General features: G+C 39.4%; 1 protein-coding gene across 5 annotated transcripts in view; it reads left to right on the top strand.

The window, feature by feature from the left end:
* Positions 1–13,593, top strand: part of CDC27 (cell division cycle 27) — a 62,820-nt gene extending 49,227 nt beyond the window's left edge. For 2 of the 5 annotated variants that reach the window (XM_004707256.2, XM_004707255.2), the window contains exons 16-19: positions 2,500–2,628; positions 8,798–8,872; positions 9,898–10,054; positions 12,370–13,593. In XM_004707256.2, the coding sequence (XP_004707313.1) occupies positions 2,500–2,628; positions 8,798–8,872; positions 9,898–10,054; positions 12,370–12,452 (444 nt within the window). In that variant the 3' untranslated portion in view covers positions 12,453–13,593. The remainder of the gene's footprint in view (positions 1–2,499; positions 2,629–8,797; positions 8,873–9,897; positions 10,055–12,369) is intronic. The other 3 variants (XM_045299590.1, XM_045299589.1, XM_045299591.1) reach the window with 2 other exon arrangements.
* Positions 13,594–16,027: the final 2,434 nt, after the last annotated feature.

The raw sequence follows: 16,027 nt of genomic DNA, 5'->3' as shown, positions 1-16,027 counted from the left end.
TCCCCGAGACACCTCTGCAAGGGGATCTCCAGTGGCCTACTAATGGGCTTTGGGTCTCCACTCCGCACTCCCCCCATCATTCACTATGGTAATATTTTTTGTTCTGATGATGCCTTATACCTGATCCCTTCAACACCTTGTGATTGCACAGGCTGGTGTGCTTCTTCCATTTGTTGCTTCTGAGCTAGATAGCCACTTGTTTACCTTCAAGCCTTTAAGACCCCTGACGCTATACCTTTTGATAGCCAGGCACCATCAGCTTTCTTGGCCACATTTGCTTATTTGTCTTCAGCGATCATATCATGGAGGTGAGCACACATTTTAAATCCTTTTATTGACGACTCTTCCAACTCATTACAATCCATACATCAATTGTATCAGGCCTATTTGTACATATGTTGCCATCATTTTTTTCTAGGCAATTACTTTCTAGTGAGCTCTTGGTATCAGCTCCTCTGTTTTCCCCCTTCCTACCAACCCTCCCTATGACCTCTTAATAGATTATAAATTATTATTTTCATATCTCACTGATCGCTGTCTCCCTTCCTCCATGGTTTCTGTTGTTCTTCCCCCTGGAGGTGAGTGTGTGGTTGTGTGTCAGCTCCCTCTACTCCACCCCCACCCCTGCTTCTCCATACTCTTCTGGTATTTCTATTCCCAAGAGAAAATATACTTAACTTTGGTTTTTCATCCCTTTAAGATAAGCATATCAAACTTTAGCATCTCGTGACACTTTTTTCCCCCTAAGTTACAATGAAACCAACTATTTTAAAGTTTAAAAGCGTCAGAAGAGAAGTATGATTTTCTCTTTTAGGGAACCTAGTTATTAAAGTCTTAATCCTAAAAATATTTGGCCACCTGTATTAATACTGTCCTACAGAGATCATCACACAGATAAATTTAACAAAGAACATTCCTATGTCAGAAAGTTCCACAGCTGCATCCATTACCGCACTATTTTGCATATTAACAGCACACATTGGGATGAACAGATGGCCAAGCTGCCTGACCTGTGAACCATGTGTACACATAGAAAGGTAGCTCATATTGCATAGTATTTCACTGCCCGGGAGGGGAGAAGGGTATTGAGCCAAGCAAAGGTGGGGTTGGACTGGAACTATCGATGATGAGACACTGCCCATTAAGTCCTAGGTTGCCATTAGGGGGCTGAAACCAGGACAGTGGTAGCCGGTGTCCTGGAAGTGGGTTGCCCTCAGGGCTCAGGAAGAAGCTGGACTGCAGAGTTTGGTCCCAGCTCGCAATTCCAAGGGGCGGGTAGGGATGGACCACGCTGTAGTCTGGGTGAACCACTCAGGAGTCTAGGACCTGAGGGACCCCACATCCAATGACTGGCACCCAAGGCAACATAGGGAGGGGAAGGTGGAAGTTGTAGGTGACCTCAACATGAGCCACACAAGATGTTCACAGTACAGGTGAGGGAGTGAGATGATGTGGTCTTTAGAATCTAACCATGTCAATAAGTAAAGAGTGGGTATATTTATTTCTCAGTAATACAGATAAGTAGTCTTCAAATATATGAACCAGATGAATAGTTTCTTCAAATTAACTCTTACAATAATTAAAAACTATTGTTCTGAGTAAAATTGGATTCGTGCGGTAAAAAGTCACATCTTCCAGGTATTCTTTGAATATCGGTTTAGAAATTTTATTATTTAGAGCAGTGGTTCTCAACCTTCCTAATGCCGCGACCCTTTCATACAGTTCCTCATGTGGTGACCCCCAAACCATAAAATTATTTTCATTCCTACTTCATCACTGTCATTTTGCTACTGTCATGAATTGTCATGTAAATATATGATATGCAGGATGTATTTTCATTGTTACAAATTGAACATAATTAAACATAATTAAAGCATGGTGATTAATCACAAAACAATATGTAATTATATATTGTGAAATATTTATGTGTTTTCCAATGGTCTTAGGTGACCCCTGTGAAAGGTTCATTCAACCCCCAAAGGAGTCACGACCTACAGGTTGAGAGGCACTGATTTAGAGGATTCTCATAGACTTGTTGAAATGTGGGTGTTATCTAGCTGAATAGTAAATGTTTTTCTTCTTAAGAAAAAACCAAGGTCTTTTCTGGCTTTTTAAACTTGAAGGTCCCCAGATATCTGCTCTAAATTTAGAATTTTGATTATCATTGGGGATGCACAGTGGTGCCTGAAAGAGTACTGGATTGGGAAACAATAAGCCTGGATTCTGATCTTAGAACAAGTGATTTTAACATGTCTGGACTTCAGTAGTCTCATCTTTAAAGTGAAGCAGTTAAAGGAGAATTGAAAATGATTTCAGAGAGAATCTATTATTAATTTGCTAATCAGTTACTAAGTTCAATTAACCTACAGGACAGTCCTGCCAGGCAATACAGCCTTACCTCTGATAGTTTTGTTCCTTTGATGGTGGGAGTTGCAGAATTTGGTTTCACCTTTCTTCCTAACTATCAAGGACACAACTAATAGGTTCTTTACTCTTTAGGTTCAACATGCACTGAAAAAATCTGAAAAGGCTTTGGATACCCTGAACAAAGCCATTATTATTGACCCTAAGAACCCTCTATGCAAATTTCACAGAGCCTCCGTTTTATTTGCAAATGAAAAATATAAGGTAAGATATGGATCTTAATGGTCTTCTGAGTTGTATTGCTTAATTGTATACTCTTTGTTCTAATAAGAGCAGCCCTAGTGGCACATAGGTTATGCATCAGCCTGCTAACCACAAGGTCGGCTGTTTGAAACCACCCGCCAGCCCCTGTACCCGAGAAAGATGAAGCTTTCTACCCCCATCAGCATTCACAGCATCGGCAATCCACAGGGGCAGTTCTACTCTGTCCTGCAGAGTCACTATGAGTCAGAATTGACTCGATACCAATTAATTTGATTTTGTTTTAATAAACTAAAAGATTTTATTTTTTAATCACTTTATTAGGGGCTCAAAAGATTTTATTTTTTAATGTGGCAGTTCATTTTCCCCATTTTCAAAAGCTGTTAATTTCATTTTCTTTTGTGATTTTACCTCTTTGTAAAATAGCCATGTATGGATGTATGGGTGTTAAGAATGTATGGTCATTCTCTATAAATACTCAGTAGATGGAAAGACAATTTCTCCATTAAAGAGTTATCTTAAAGGTAAGACCTAAACCATCACATTGGACCAAGCATAAGTAAATAAACAAGTGACAAAGGAATGTGTGTATGCATTTGCTCAACAAATATTCATTGAGCACCTACTATGTGGCAGCACTAGGTATAACAGTAGGAAGCAAAGCACTGCATTTCTTGTCTTTGGGGAGCTTACTATCTAGTATCCCCAGAGCAGTGTTTCCCAAAAATAATGAGGAGGGGGCAGAGAGGAGGAGCTACTGCAAATGCAAATTACCTACACTTTATCCTGGATTATGGGGCTTTATAGTACAGCGGTTTCTAATTGCCAGGAAGGCAATGAGTAGTTTTTTTCTGAAAAGGGACTTTGAACCAAATAAGTTTGGGGACCTGTGTTCTAGAGGAAGACAAAGTTTGACCAAATAATTACAAAAATAATACATGAAAGAAAAATATTAAGTGAGCTATGGCTTATCTTAAGGAGAATAGATCTAGTCTAATAGATTTATCTTTTTTCCGCACTCTTGTTCAAATTAGAGACCCGTGACGTGAGCAAAGTATGAGGACAATGGAGAAAGAGGCAGGGACATAAAGTAGCAGGGGTTGCTGCTTATTTACTCATAAAACCAGGAATCTGAAATCGGGTTCTAAAGCACAGGTCACTTCTTAGAAATTTTAATTTATTCCACTACAAAATTTTAATGCGAACAATCTATTTTAGTAGTCTTTCTCCTAGTAATTGGTGCTTCTGAGCCACACTGAAGCTTGCTAAATTGAAAATGCAAAACCAGTTATAAGCTCTTTATTACTGTCCAAGACCAAAAAAGAGAGATACCCAGTCCCCCTTCCCACCCCCAAAGACCCACTGCCATTGAATTGATTCTCACTCACAGCAAGCCTATGCAGGGTTTCCATAGCTAATCTCGATGAAAGTCTTTCAAGGCAAAAAAAGGAAGAATCCGGATTCTGTGTTAGGCACTGTCTTCTAGTGGACTGTAAGCAAACCATTGGTGGAATGATAGTTGCCTGAAATTTGGTAACAATTATAAAATGCCATCATAGAAAGGAAGTACTTATCAATTCTGAGTTGTTGGGGGTGACTCATCCTGGTTATAATTTCTGTAAAGCAGCAGTTCTCAGCGTGTGAGGCAGGGACTCTGCGAGTTCCCCAAGAGGTCAATAAAATCAAAACTGTTTCCAAAATCATACCTAGATCTTATTTGCCCATTTCACTCTCATCAATGTACAATGGAATTTTGACCAAGGCTACTTGACATTTGATGTAACAAGAGAATGAATGCAGAAGCAAACAGGAAAACCCAGCCACCTCCTATTAAGCCAAACTTTTATTAAAATTTATTTAAATAGTTAAAAGTTTATTAAAGAGATTTGCAAAAATGTTAACTAGTGCCATTCTCACTGATTTGTTGTTGTTCCGGGATATATGGTTATCTTTCATTAAAATATGTTAGCATGTATTTATTATAGGTTGATTACTGTTACTTCTAGGTTAATGAATAAATTTTTTTCCACGTTAACGGTCTCAATTTCAGATGTTAATTATTACTACCTGTAATCCACAGTAACAAAAACTCTTTGAACCCTCACTAAAATTTAAGAGTGTAAAAAGGTCTTGAGTCAACATCATTTCGATGGCACTGAGATTGGTTTTGGGACTACAGTGAGCCCTCGTTTATCGCGGTTAATCAGTTCTAGACCCTACCGTGATACATGAAATTCCGCGAATTAGGATTCCTTATTTGTAAATCAAATATTTTCATAGTTAGAGCATAGAGGACATGAAAAAACACCCTTTAGTCACCATTACACTCGTTTTACCCAATTTATTAAACGAAAAAGGGAAAATACAGTAAAACATTTTGGACGTTACAATTATCATTTATTATTTAGTATATTATTTATGGCATCAAGCGTGTCCAGTATGAGCCAATCAGTGGCAGTAATGACAGAGCATGCGCTGTTACGCAAAAACCGCGATAGAGTGAAGCCGCGGAAGTCGAAGCGCGAAGTGGCGAGGGTTCACTGTATTCCGATCTACCTCAGACCTCTTGATTGTGATGCTGCGATGGCTGCCTCAGTCATTAGGAGTGATGTTGGACAAGTCTAACACAGTGGTCTTAATGTTCTACATACAGATCTTTAATTTTGTGCTTTCCATTCTGTGTAGTCAATAATTTCTAACAGTGTGCAGGGGAAAACAAGGAGCCATCCACCTCATAGAATTGTCGTATCTGATAAACCTTCCATTCTCTGACATGCTGGTCTGAAACTCAGGTACAGCCAGCCTATCTATTCCTTTGAGTTAATGTCTCTTGGGTTGCCAACAATTAGGAAAGACGTGGAATGTTAAAGATGTACTATATTGGCTTCCTACAAACTTCCATTCTTTTCTGAAACATCTATATAGCCTCTTAGACAGCCTTATGAAAATGTATATTTTGCATTCAGTCTTTTGGGCCCACTTCTTAGCACAGAAATTTACCAGTAGAATAAGAGTCTGAGGAGTTGGCATGTAACAACTCCCGGCTGCTTTTCATGCTGTTGTCGTGTGCCACTCACTTGACTCATAGCAACTCTGTGGGACAGAGGACTGCCCCAGGGGCCTTCCGCGAAGTCCTGAGGGAAACAGACCGGTCACAGGTCTTTCCTTCCTCCTGTGGAGCCCTCAGTGGTTCCACCTGCTTACCTTTTGTTTAATGGCTGAGCACTGTAGTCCTTGCTCCACCATGACTCTTCATTTTCCACACGACTTCCCACCAAAAAAAAAAGTAAACTACTTATTTTAAAGTTTGCCTAGCATACCAACAAATTTTAGAAAAGCCAAGATATTACAATTAGCCTTTAGTTAAGGAGGAAAGGGTATTCAACTATTTTGGAACTAATAAAGAATAGGTTCCTCATGCTTTATAACCTTTTATGGGAAATAAAACTCTAGTCATAGTAAGGATACCAATAAAGAAATTTCCGTATGCCATCTAACTTCTATGCCACCTGTATTAGCCCCTCATCCCTAAGCCCTGGTTTACTCTTTTTTGAAATGTCTTTTTATGAAAGTAATTGTGTCTCATAAACTTGAACACCCTGGTGCATAGATGAACGCTATTAACTGCTTAGTACATACTTCTCTGGTTCCTTTTCCGGTTTATGTATTTTATAATCATTTGTAACCAACCAAGCTTATTCTGGAGACAGATAATGCCCCTCTCCCCCAAAAGATGCCCATATTCTTGTCTGTAGTACCTGTAAATATATCTTACGTGGCAGTGGCAGAAGGGTTTTTTCGGATGTAATTGCGGATCTGAACCAAGAAACTGGAAAAAGACAGGAAAACAGATTCTCTCCACAAGGAAAGGCCACCATGCTGCTGTTGGGTCAGGCACCGGGTGGGGGCATTAGGAACAGCCTGCTCTGCCTTTATTGGACCAAGAAGGCTAGCTTCAGGCAGAATGATCCAGACACCACCCTACCTCGGAATTTCTTCACGGATGGAGGTGGCTGAAGCCCCTGCAACTGCAGCTCCTGGCCCCTCCCTTCTTGATTACCCTCCTGACCAGTTTAAAAACTTGCTCTTCACCACAGATAGGCATGACTTTGCGGGGCCCCCAACGGGGGACCCGTGAATCTCGCCTTGGGAGCACAGAATAAACTTCTCCTCACATGCCTGGCTTCAGTTTATCTTTGCAGCAAGCCTAGTAGTTGCCACCTGGATTTTTAACCCAGGGAGACGTGTGTTGAACTTCTAACCCACAGAACTGTAAGGTGATTAAAACTAATATAAATATACATATTGTTCTACACCATGTTTTTTTCCACTTATAATAAATAATAGATGCTGGTTTTTAATACCTTTTTTAAACACCTAACCACCAGTGAATTTTGTTTACTATAAAGGTATAGAGGAGAAAATAAAAAGTAGATAACCTGTGTATACATTATAGAGAAAGTATAATCATAATGTTAGCAAATTCAAAAAGAGAGCGCTACTAAATGAAAAGTAGAATTCTACCCCCTAATCATCTCGTCTCCAAAGGTAAACCACTCTTACCTAGTGTGAGGATCCCACATGTATTTTTCTTTCTGCCAGGAAACAATTGTTAAGCATATACCCACATAATTGCATTTGTGTATTGTGTTTAGACACAAAACTGAATAGTACACAATACTGTACATCTTTTGTTTGTATTTTGTATTTTTTTGCTTACATTGAGTACACATAGATCTACCTCATTTTTATTAAAAACTATGGCCCCAATTTATTTCACTAGGCTGTACCTACATGCTTTGGGTGACTTTAGTGTTTTGCAGTAACTAAAGTGAGATTGATATACTAATTCTTAAAAGATTACCGGGTAAGCTTTTTTGAGTTAATCCCTGTGGCAAATTTCCTAGCAATCGGATTGCTTGATGAACCTGTGCTATTGAACTTGATAGAAAATGCTGAATTGTCACTTTTCTCCATTGCTATTTTGCCTGAATTTTGTATGCTAACATGAATCAGACTCTTCGTTGTGTTTTCAAGGATAGCCTTATTGATTGACAGCATTTGCAGAATAAATCAAGGAACATAATTTGAAAAAAAAAGAAAATGCTAAATTGTCTTCACAAAGGGTTGCTTCCCCTTAGACTTCCGTCCATCATAAGGATACCTGTGTCCCCTCACAGGCTAGCCTTACGTGCCATCAGATTTTTATTTTCATTTTTTGTCCATTTGCTAGATGAAAAAAATGGGGCAGCATCTCACTGGTGAGGCCAGTTGCATTTTTAATGATGATCTCTCTCCTATAAATCTGATTTTTCCCAGCTTTTTCTCTTCATCACCCTATCCTTTAGCATTGAAAGGTCAAAAGCTGGTCAGCCAGCTTACACTCCACTCAGAAGGCTACATTTTAGCCTCTTTGCCCGTGGCTGGAACGGAAGGTTGGTTTTCAAAGCTCAGTAGTTGCATCTTCTCCTTGAAGCAACTTCCGACTTGTTTTGTTCTGCATTTCATGACACTTCCCACATAAAATGACCTCTGTGCACACACTGCCATAGTCGATGCTGACTCATAGTGACCCTACAGGCCAGGGGAGAACTGCCCCGGGGGTTTATGGGAGTAGAAAGCCCGCCCTCCTTCCGAGGAGCGAGGAGCGAGCTAGTGGTTTCTACCTTGCAAACCGCAGCCCAGCACTTACCCATTACACCACCAGGACTCCTACACAATGTGATCGGTTCTTGTGATTTCAAGTAGTGACAGCAGCAAGGGTTGCCGTCACCTGCAGAGTCCAGATTGTGTGTGTTTCTGGTGAATCCTGGCATGTCATAGTCTCTGAGGGCAAGTAGTGACGTGTTGGACTGCTAACTGTCACTCCAGCAATTTGTGAACTACCAGCTGCCCAGCGAGAGATGGAGCTCCTACTCCCATGACTAGTCTCAAACTCAGAGGGCCACTCTGACTCAGAGTAGACTCAATGGCACTGAGTCTGGTTTATTTTTTGGTGGTCACAGTATTTTTCATTAATTGTTTTCATTACATTATGATAATGAAGTACACTAAGGTTTAATAAGCTTTTATAAAATGATTTGAAAAATCTAATAAAAATACTTGCCTAGTCGAAACTTTGTAAAATTTTGCTATTCTAAGGGGTTTTTTTTCCTTTTTTTTTTCCCCCCAGTCTGCTTTACAAGAACTTGAAGAATTGAAACAAATTGTTCCCAAAGAATCCCTCGTTTACTTCTTAATAGGAAAGGTAAAGATTGGGGCACTGGTCCTAAACTGTGACTTTGATAGCAAATAATCACTTTTGAAGAATAAATATATTTATTATACAACATGTTTCAAGTAGATTCAACCAAAACTCTGAACTGTGTTAGGAATGAAGTATTTCATTTTAATATTTAAGAAGATATCCTAATGAAGGAGCAAAACTACCTCCTCCCTCAACCCTAACCCTACTGTGGTATTCGTAGTATATCCATAGTTAGATAACAGATTGACTGCCCAAGGCCAATAAAGATTTCATAACTGAGACCACCTTATGGAGAGTCACAAGTTGCCAATTCACAATAAGATATTTAGAAATCCTTAGAAGGAGTACATTAATATCACTGTTGCCTTCATTATAAGAAATGACTACTGTTGCCATGGCCGGACTAGGGCATGTCACCGACTGGGCCTCCAGATGCCACTGGTAAAGTTGTAGCTGCATGTGTTCAGAGTTGATATAACTGCATTTAAATGAGCATGTGCATGCTCATGAAGCAGCCCGTGAGGAACTCTTCCCCATGGTGGTCCCAGTGTGATGGGAAGCTTAGCACACGAGAGAAACCATTCCTTTCGAGTTGATTCCAGTTCACGGCTGCCCCTTGCTTGCAGAGTAGAACTGTGCCCCTTTGGGCTTGCAAGACTGGCTTTTTGGAAGCGAATTGCTGGTCTTTCTTCTGAGACATCTTTGGGTAGATTTAACCACCAACTTAGTGGTTACTAATTAAGCACTGAACCATCACCCAGGGATTCTAAGAACTGTGCTCTGTAGGGTTTTCAATGCCTGTGAACTTTCAGAGGTAGAGCCCCAGGCCATTTTTCTCATTCCAATGACCAAACTCTCCCTTAATCATAACTAAACAGCCCCTCCTCCCGCCCAGCCCCACAAGGAAAACTAGAAAGGGCTTAGAGTACATAAATCAGGAGCCAGACTTAAATGGTACATGTTTAGGACTTGATAGTTGAAGCTCACAACTTAATGAAAAATGTAGTGCTGCTGTTTATTTTTAGGTTTACAAGAAGTTAGGTCAAACGCACCTCGCCCTGATGAATTTCTCTTGGGCTATGGATTTAGATCCTAAAGGAGCCAATAACCAGATTAAAGAGGCAATTGATAAGCGCTACCTTCCAGATGATGAGGAGCCAATAACTCAAGAAGAACAGATCAGTGAGTATCATCCCTGTGTATTAGACTTGGTTTAGAAGGTTACTCAAATCAGGGATCTAGTAGAATACATCAGAATTAGGTTTAAAAAATTTTTTTATATATATATATATATATATATCTATATATATATATATATATATGGCAAGTTAAACAAAAGTATGAGTAGTCAGAATAATTTTCTGGATATTCTTTTGCATGAAAATTTATAGACTGTTCTTATTTTATCTATATCTTAATTTTTTTCTTTTCATCTGTTTTTTTTAAATCATTTTATTGGGGGCTCATACAACTCTTATCAAAATTCATACATCCATCCATTGTGTCAAGCACATCTGTACATTTGTTGCCATCATCATTCTCAAAACATTTTCTTTCCACTTGAGCCCTTGGTATCAGCGCCTCATTTCCCCCCTCCCCCACAGGCTCCCCTCCCTCACGAACCCTTGATAATTTATAAATTATTATTATTTTGTATATCTTATATTCTTGATACCAAATAGGGTGTTAGGAAAATTGAATCAGGGTGAACGATAATTGGTCTCATTTCAGGAACTAGTTTGCTGTTTGAATTTTGACAAATCTATTGCTGATTTTTACCTGCAGATCAAATTACAAATAAATGTAAAAAAGATGAGAAATATTGACATATGCTAAAGACACAAGTGTACTTGCTGACTATTCAAATTATTGGAAACTAGTAAATCCAAATATATGGCTAACATAATTGTAAAAAAGTTTAGGAGCCAGCCATCTCGCTCAGAAGCAACAAAGCCCACATGGAAGAAGCACACCAGCCTGTGTGATCACGAGGTGCCAAAGGGATCAGTTATCAGGCATCAAAGAACAAAAAATCATATCATTGTGTGCTCATCTCCGTGATATGATCGCTGAAGACAAATGGGTGCATAAGCAAATGTGGCGAAGAAAGCTGATGGTGCCCACCTATCAAAAGATATAGCGTCTGGGGTTGTAAAGGCTTGAAGGTAAACAAGCGGCCATCTAGCTGAGAAGCAACAAAGCCCACATGGAAGAAGCTGGTGATCATGAGGTGTCAAAGGGATCAGTTATCAGGCATCATCAAAACAAAAAAATCTTATCATAGTGAATGAGGGAGGAAGTGCGGAGTGGAGACCCAAAGTCCATTTGTAGGCCCTGGACATCCCCTTACAGAAGGGTCTCGGGGAAGAGACGAACCAGTCAGTGCAATGTAGCAATGATGAAACATACAACTTTCCTCTAGTTCCTAAATGCTTCTACACACACACACACACACACACACACACACACTCATGATCCGAATTCTAGACCAGAGGATGTACACTGGTACAGATGGGAACTGGAAACACGGAATCCAGGGTGGATGATCCCTTCACGACCAGTGGTGTGAATGGCAATACTGGGGAGGGTAGAAGAGGGTGGGTTGGAAAGGGAGAACCGATTACAAGGATCTACATGTGACCTCCTCCCTGGGGGATGGACAACAGAAAAGTGGGTGAAGGGAGATGTCGGACAGGGCAAGATAAGACAAAATAATCATTTGCAAATTATCAAGGGTTCATGAGGGAGGGAGGGGGGAATGAGGAGCTGATGCCAGGGGCTTAAGTGGAGAGCAAATGTTTTGAGAATGATGAAGACAATGAATGTACAAATGTGCTTTACCCAATTGATGTATGTATGGATTGTGATAAGAGTTGTATGAGCCCCTAATAAAATGATTTTTAAAAAAGTTCAGGAGCCAAGAAAAGAAGCAGGGTGCATGTCTTAAAATGGTTAGTGAGGATTAAGATTAAGAGTTTCATTAAGAATTGAGAAACTTTTAATGAGATAGACTGCCATTATTCTAAAAAACTTAGTGTAAGGCTTCTAATTAAAATTATAATTCCTATAATCTTAATAACCCCACCCCACCTCTTTTTTTCTTTATTTTTGTTTATTATAGCAAGTACTATCATCAAGCTGATGATTTAGGGTTAAAAGAGATGTCAGTCTTTTTTCTTAATTTCTTATAGAACTAGCCTTAATCATGTAGAAATGTCCTTTCAATTAAATATGTAAACTTGATTCCCAAACACCTTTGACAAGAATATTAAGAGACACGGTTGTGGTAGTCAAAACCCTTAACAGTAAATGAATCTCAGACATACTGTAAAACAAAAGCCTTGAGTTTCATTTTAAATTAAGATTCGAGCCTTTGTAAGGGCTTTTATTTCCACGATCATCTCTGTGAATACAGTGCAGCTTTCCTGACTTGTCTCCGTGAGTGAAAAGGACAGACGTGCCGACACCTTACCTGAGCTTTTGTTTTGTCTCCCAAGTGGGAACCGATGAGTCCCAGGAGAGCAGCATGACCGATGCGGATGACACACAACTTCACGCAGCTGAAAGTGATGAATTTTAACTTCTGGAAACCAGACTTTTGCAAGTGGATGTGACTAGTGCTGCCACGTTTCTTGTCCCTCCATACACCGGGTCTTCACTCTCAAGCTGGCGGCGTCACCATCTATCACTTACACCAGGAGTGTACCACTGTCATCGGACCCTGACTGCTCCCAGAATGACAGGCAGTGCAACGTTTGCTGCTGACGAGACCGGCCCTTTCACCAGTGTGAATGACAATTTAGGGGATGGGTGGGAGACTTTCTTTCCTTATTTCCTTTAAGCTCCCATTTGTTGGCAAGCTATCGTGGAAGGAAGCGTTGTGTTTTATCTTGAAAGAACCATTAGATAGGGAAAATAGTGATGATCCTGCATTTCTTGGCCTTTTTTTTCCCCCCCGAAAAGAAAAACTGTTTTTACTTGGTTCTGTTCTTGATAAACAGAGTGACTGAACTTCATTTCAAGGTTCTTGGAGAATGGTGTTAGCAAGTGCCAGATGGAACAATAAAAGACATTGCCTATAACAGAGTAACTTGATTGCCAAGGAATATAAACTACCTTAAATTTGCAGTGTCTCCTATAAAAATGAGTGTCATGGGCACAGTGGGGCACATGTGTAAGGAATCTGATATCCTTCCATACACAGTGTACACCTGTTCTTGGCAAGAATGCTTTAATGTCGAACCAAGAATTTAATTTATTCATCTTGCTTCAAAGTGTTGATCATTGTCTTGGTATTGAAAACTTTAAAGTTGGTCCTTACCATATTGTCTCTTCTCTTTGAGCTCTATCAGATGACCTTTGACATTCAGAGCTGATAGAGCGGTTGCCCACTGAAGAGCCAAAATGGGGCCTTTGATAAAGCATTTAGGTTCACATAAGAATCAGTGTGAGAACGCTGACGTGGGGAGAGACTGAGAGATCATGACAGCGAAAGCCTTAATACAATCATAATTGCACCCTAACTTGAATCTGTGTTTGTTCAAGACAGTATCCCTTTGACTTTCCTAAGTGTTTGCAGGGTGCAGGAATGTGCATTTACCTTTCGTTAAGGTTGTATCCATTCTCTGCAGCGCTCTGCTGTTGATTCTTGTCAGTAGTGTGGGCCACCAAAACGTTGACTAAGAGTGATGGGGTTTAGCATATTGGAAATATGTAGTAGTTGGGGGGAGGGGGGAGGGACAAAAACACCATTCTTATGAAGGAGACATGCATTCTCTCCTGAGCTTAAGTCATAATACAGATTGGTGTCTTTGAGAAATGGCCACAGTTTTAAAGATCTAATTATGCATAATAAATTGAGTATTGGAATTTCACGGTAACATTTCAACAGTCTTAAATTGTGTATCTCCTTTATTTTAATTGTTGAAAATTTTAGAGAAACTAGTTAACATTTTATTAAGTGCCAATTTCAGAAAATAACAAATTATAGTTTCTTAAATGAATAACAGACCTACAGTTATTTGATGAAGGACAAACGTATCTACTGGTTAACCTGTATTTGTTAATCAAACTGTGAAAATAAGGTGGATTACAAGATATTCGGGGAAAAAAATAGCCTGTAGACTCAGTAAATTTCTATTATTTGCTGTTAATCTCATTTTTGAACATGGATTAGAAACCACTATAAATGAAATCCTAGAGTAGGTGTTGGGTGCCAGAGAGGTGTTTAACAAATGTTCCTTCCTAAATCTATATATATATGTGTGTGTGTGCTATCTTAAAAAAAAAATCACTTAGAAAAAAACATATCATTAAAATTTCCATAGGCTAATGCTTGGATTCTAACACATACCCCATTTTATTATCCATTCGTTCTAGAATATTTAATTTTAGATTCTTTTATTTTTTTAATTGGCAATATCAAATCTTGCATTTCCTAGAAAGCCTCCACCCGAGCTCAGCGTTAGAAAGCCTGGCGAGAGCTGCGCTCAAAACATCCTTTGCTGAAGCGCCTACCACTAGTGAGCTTTCCCTACTAGGAATGTATGGCCTGTGCCAGGGGTGAGGATGTTCTGGGACTAATTTTGAGACCAAGGGAAAATGGCGTAGTTGTAGAGGGCATGGGTGGCTAAGGGACACTTTCCGCCCAATTTTGGCCTGATTTCTTGTCCCTCACACTTAAGCTTTCAAAGTCAATATGTGTAGGGAGCCTTGTTTCTCACCTAGTAACTGTGTTTGGCTACTTTGTTTTGTTTTGCATGAAATGGGGATCAAATACAACCAGAAGAGGAAAACAAGTCTTGGTCAATCAAGCAAAATGTTTACTTCAAATATCAAACATTATTTTGAAGGAAATTAAAAATACTAAGTACTTTGATATCCTTTTTTTCTGTGGAAGCTTTTGACCTACACACCTCCATATCCATGTGCACACATACACTTGTGCAGGAGCTAAGCTACAGAGTTGGATTTATTTTCTTTTTCCCCCTTAGAAATGGTTCTTAACTCTGGGATTTTAGAAGGTTGGAAATATTTTTTCATGAGAACTATGGTACTCAAAATAATGAAAGGCGGTCCCTAAATTTTCTGTATTTCTTTACTACTTTTATTTTTTCGAAGAACTGCAAGTAACATTTGAAACATGCTGCTGTTGTACCTTAAAACAAAATCTCAGTGATAACCAATATTTAGTCTATTAAAAATGCTCTTTTTGAAGAAAAAAAGTTTGAAAGTCTCTGATTAGCCAGAGTGTAGTCTGGGTCTTCACTGAGAGATATGGTGAATTGTTTTTCTTTGTGAAAATCTAGGAAGATGCCAGTGTGGGTGTGATGTGTGTGTTCTATTTGCATTGAAACAATGTAATGTTATGTCTCCTTTTGCTTCTCCTGACTTATTTCAGAAAGTGTACAGTCTTTTTTTTTGGGGGGGGGGCTCTTTTCTGTTAATATATTTGCAATTCATTAAAGGATATGGAAAGATTAAAATAAATTACTTTTGAAAACAACCTATAATCAAGTTGTTAAAACTATTTCGGATCTGTGCCATCCGTATTTTTGTAGTAAGGCACAGCAAAGCAAAGACAGAGATGGCGGTTTATGTTCCACTGGAGTCTAGGGCAACGTTTAATTTTTTAACTCGTGCCCTCTTCTAATATATATATTTTTCAAAATTCACCCTCTCATTTAGTTTTTTTTTCTCTTTTTTTCTCATTTTTCCCCTCCCTCTCCTCTCTTTTAGTTTTATTTGGAATTTCAAAATAAATCTTGTGACTAAAAGTGATGGCAATTTCTAGAATATATTTTCAAATTACAAAATGTCCTTGCCAGCTTTCTTTGATCACATCATTACTGAAATGTCTTTAAAAGGGGTATAGCCTTTTGTTCCAGTGAGAATCCATTTTAAGTTACGATCTGAAAGAGGTAGAATATAGAAACGACGTTTAATCCTAGCTTGAAAACTCCCCCGTTAGTTTCCTTGGGGAACGTGTGCTGAGCTGCAAGAGTTGGGTTTGCGCCTGGAGAAAGGGGTGGCAACAGGGAAGACACACAGCAAGTGAATGGACTTGCTCCGGCAATCGGTCCGCCGGGGAGTCGGGGTGAGCCAGCGAGCACGGCCGGTTACTCTCAGGGGCAGCCCCCCTGCCTGGCGCTCCAC

This window comes from Echinops telfairi, unplaced genomic scaffold, assembly GCF_000313985.2.
Source record: "Echinops telfairi isolate 266 unplaced genomic scaffold, ASM31398v2 ScPeMD7_7458;HRSCAF=8496, whole genome shotgun sequence".
Taxonomy (NCBI): Eukaryota; Metazoa; Chordata; class Mammalia; order Afrosoricida; family Tenrecidae; genus Echinops; species Echinops telfairi.
This window is presented reverse-complemented; position numbering and strand designations above follow the sequence as displayed.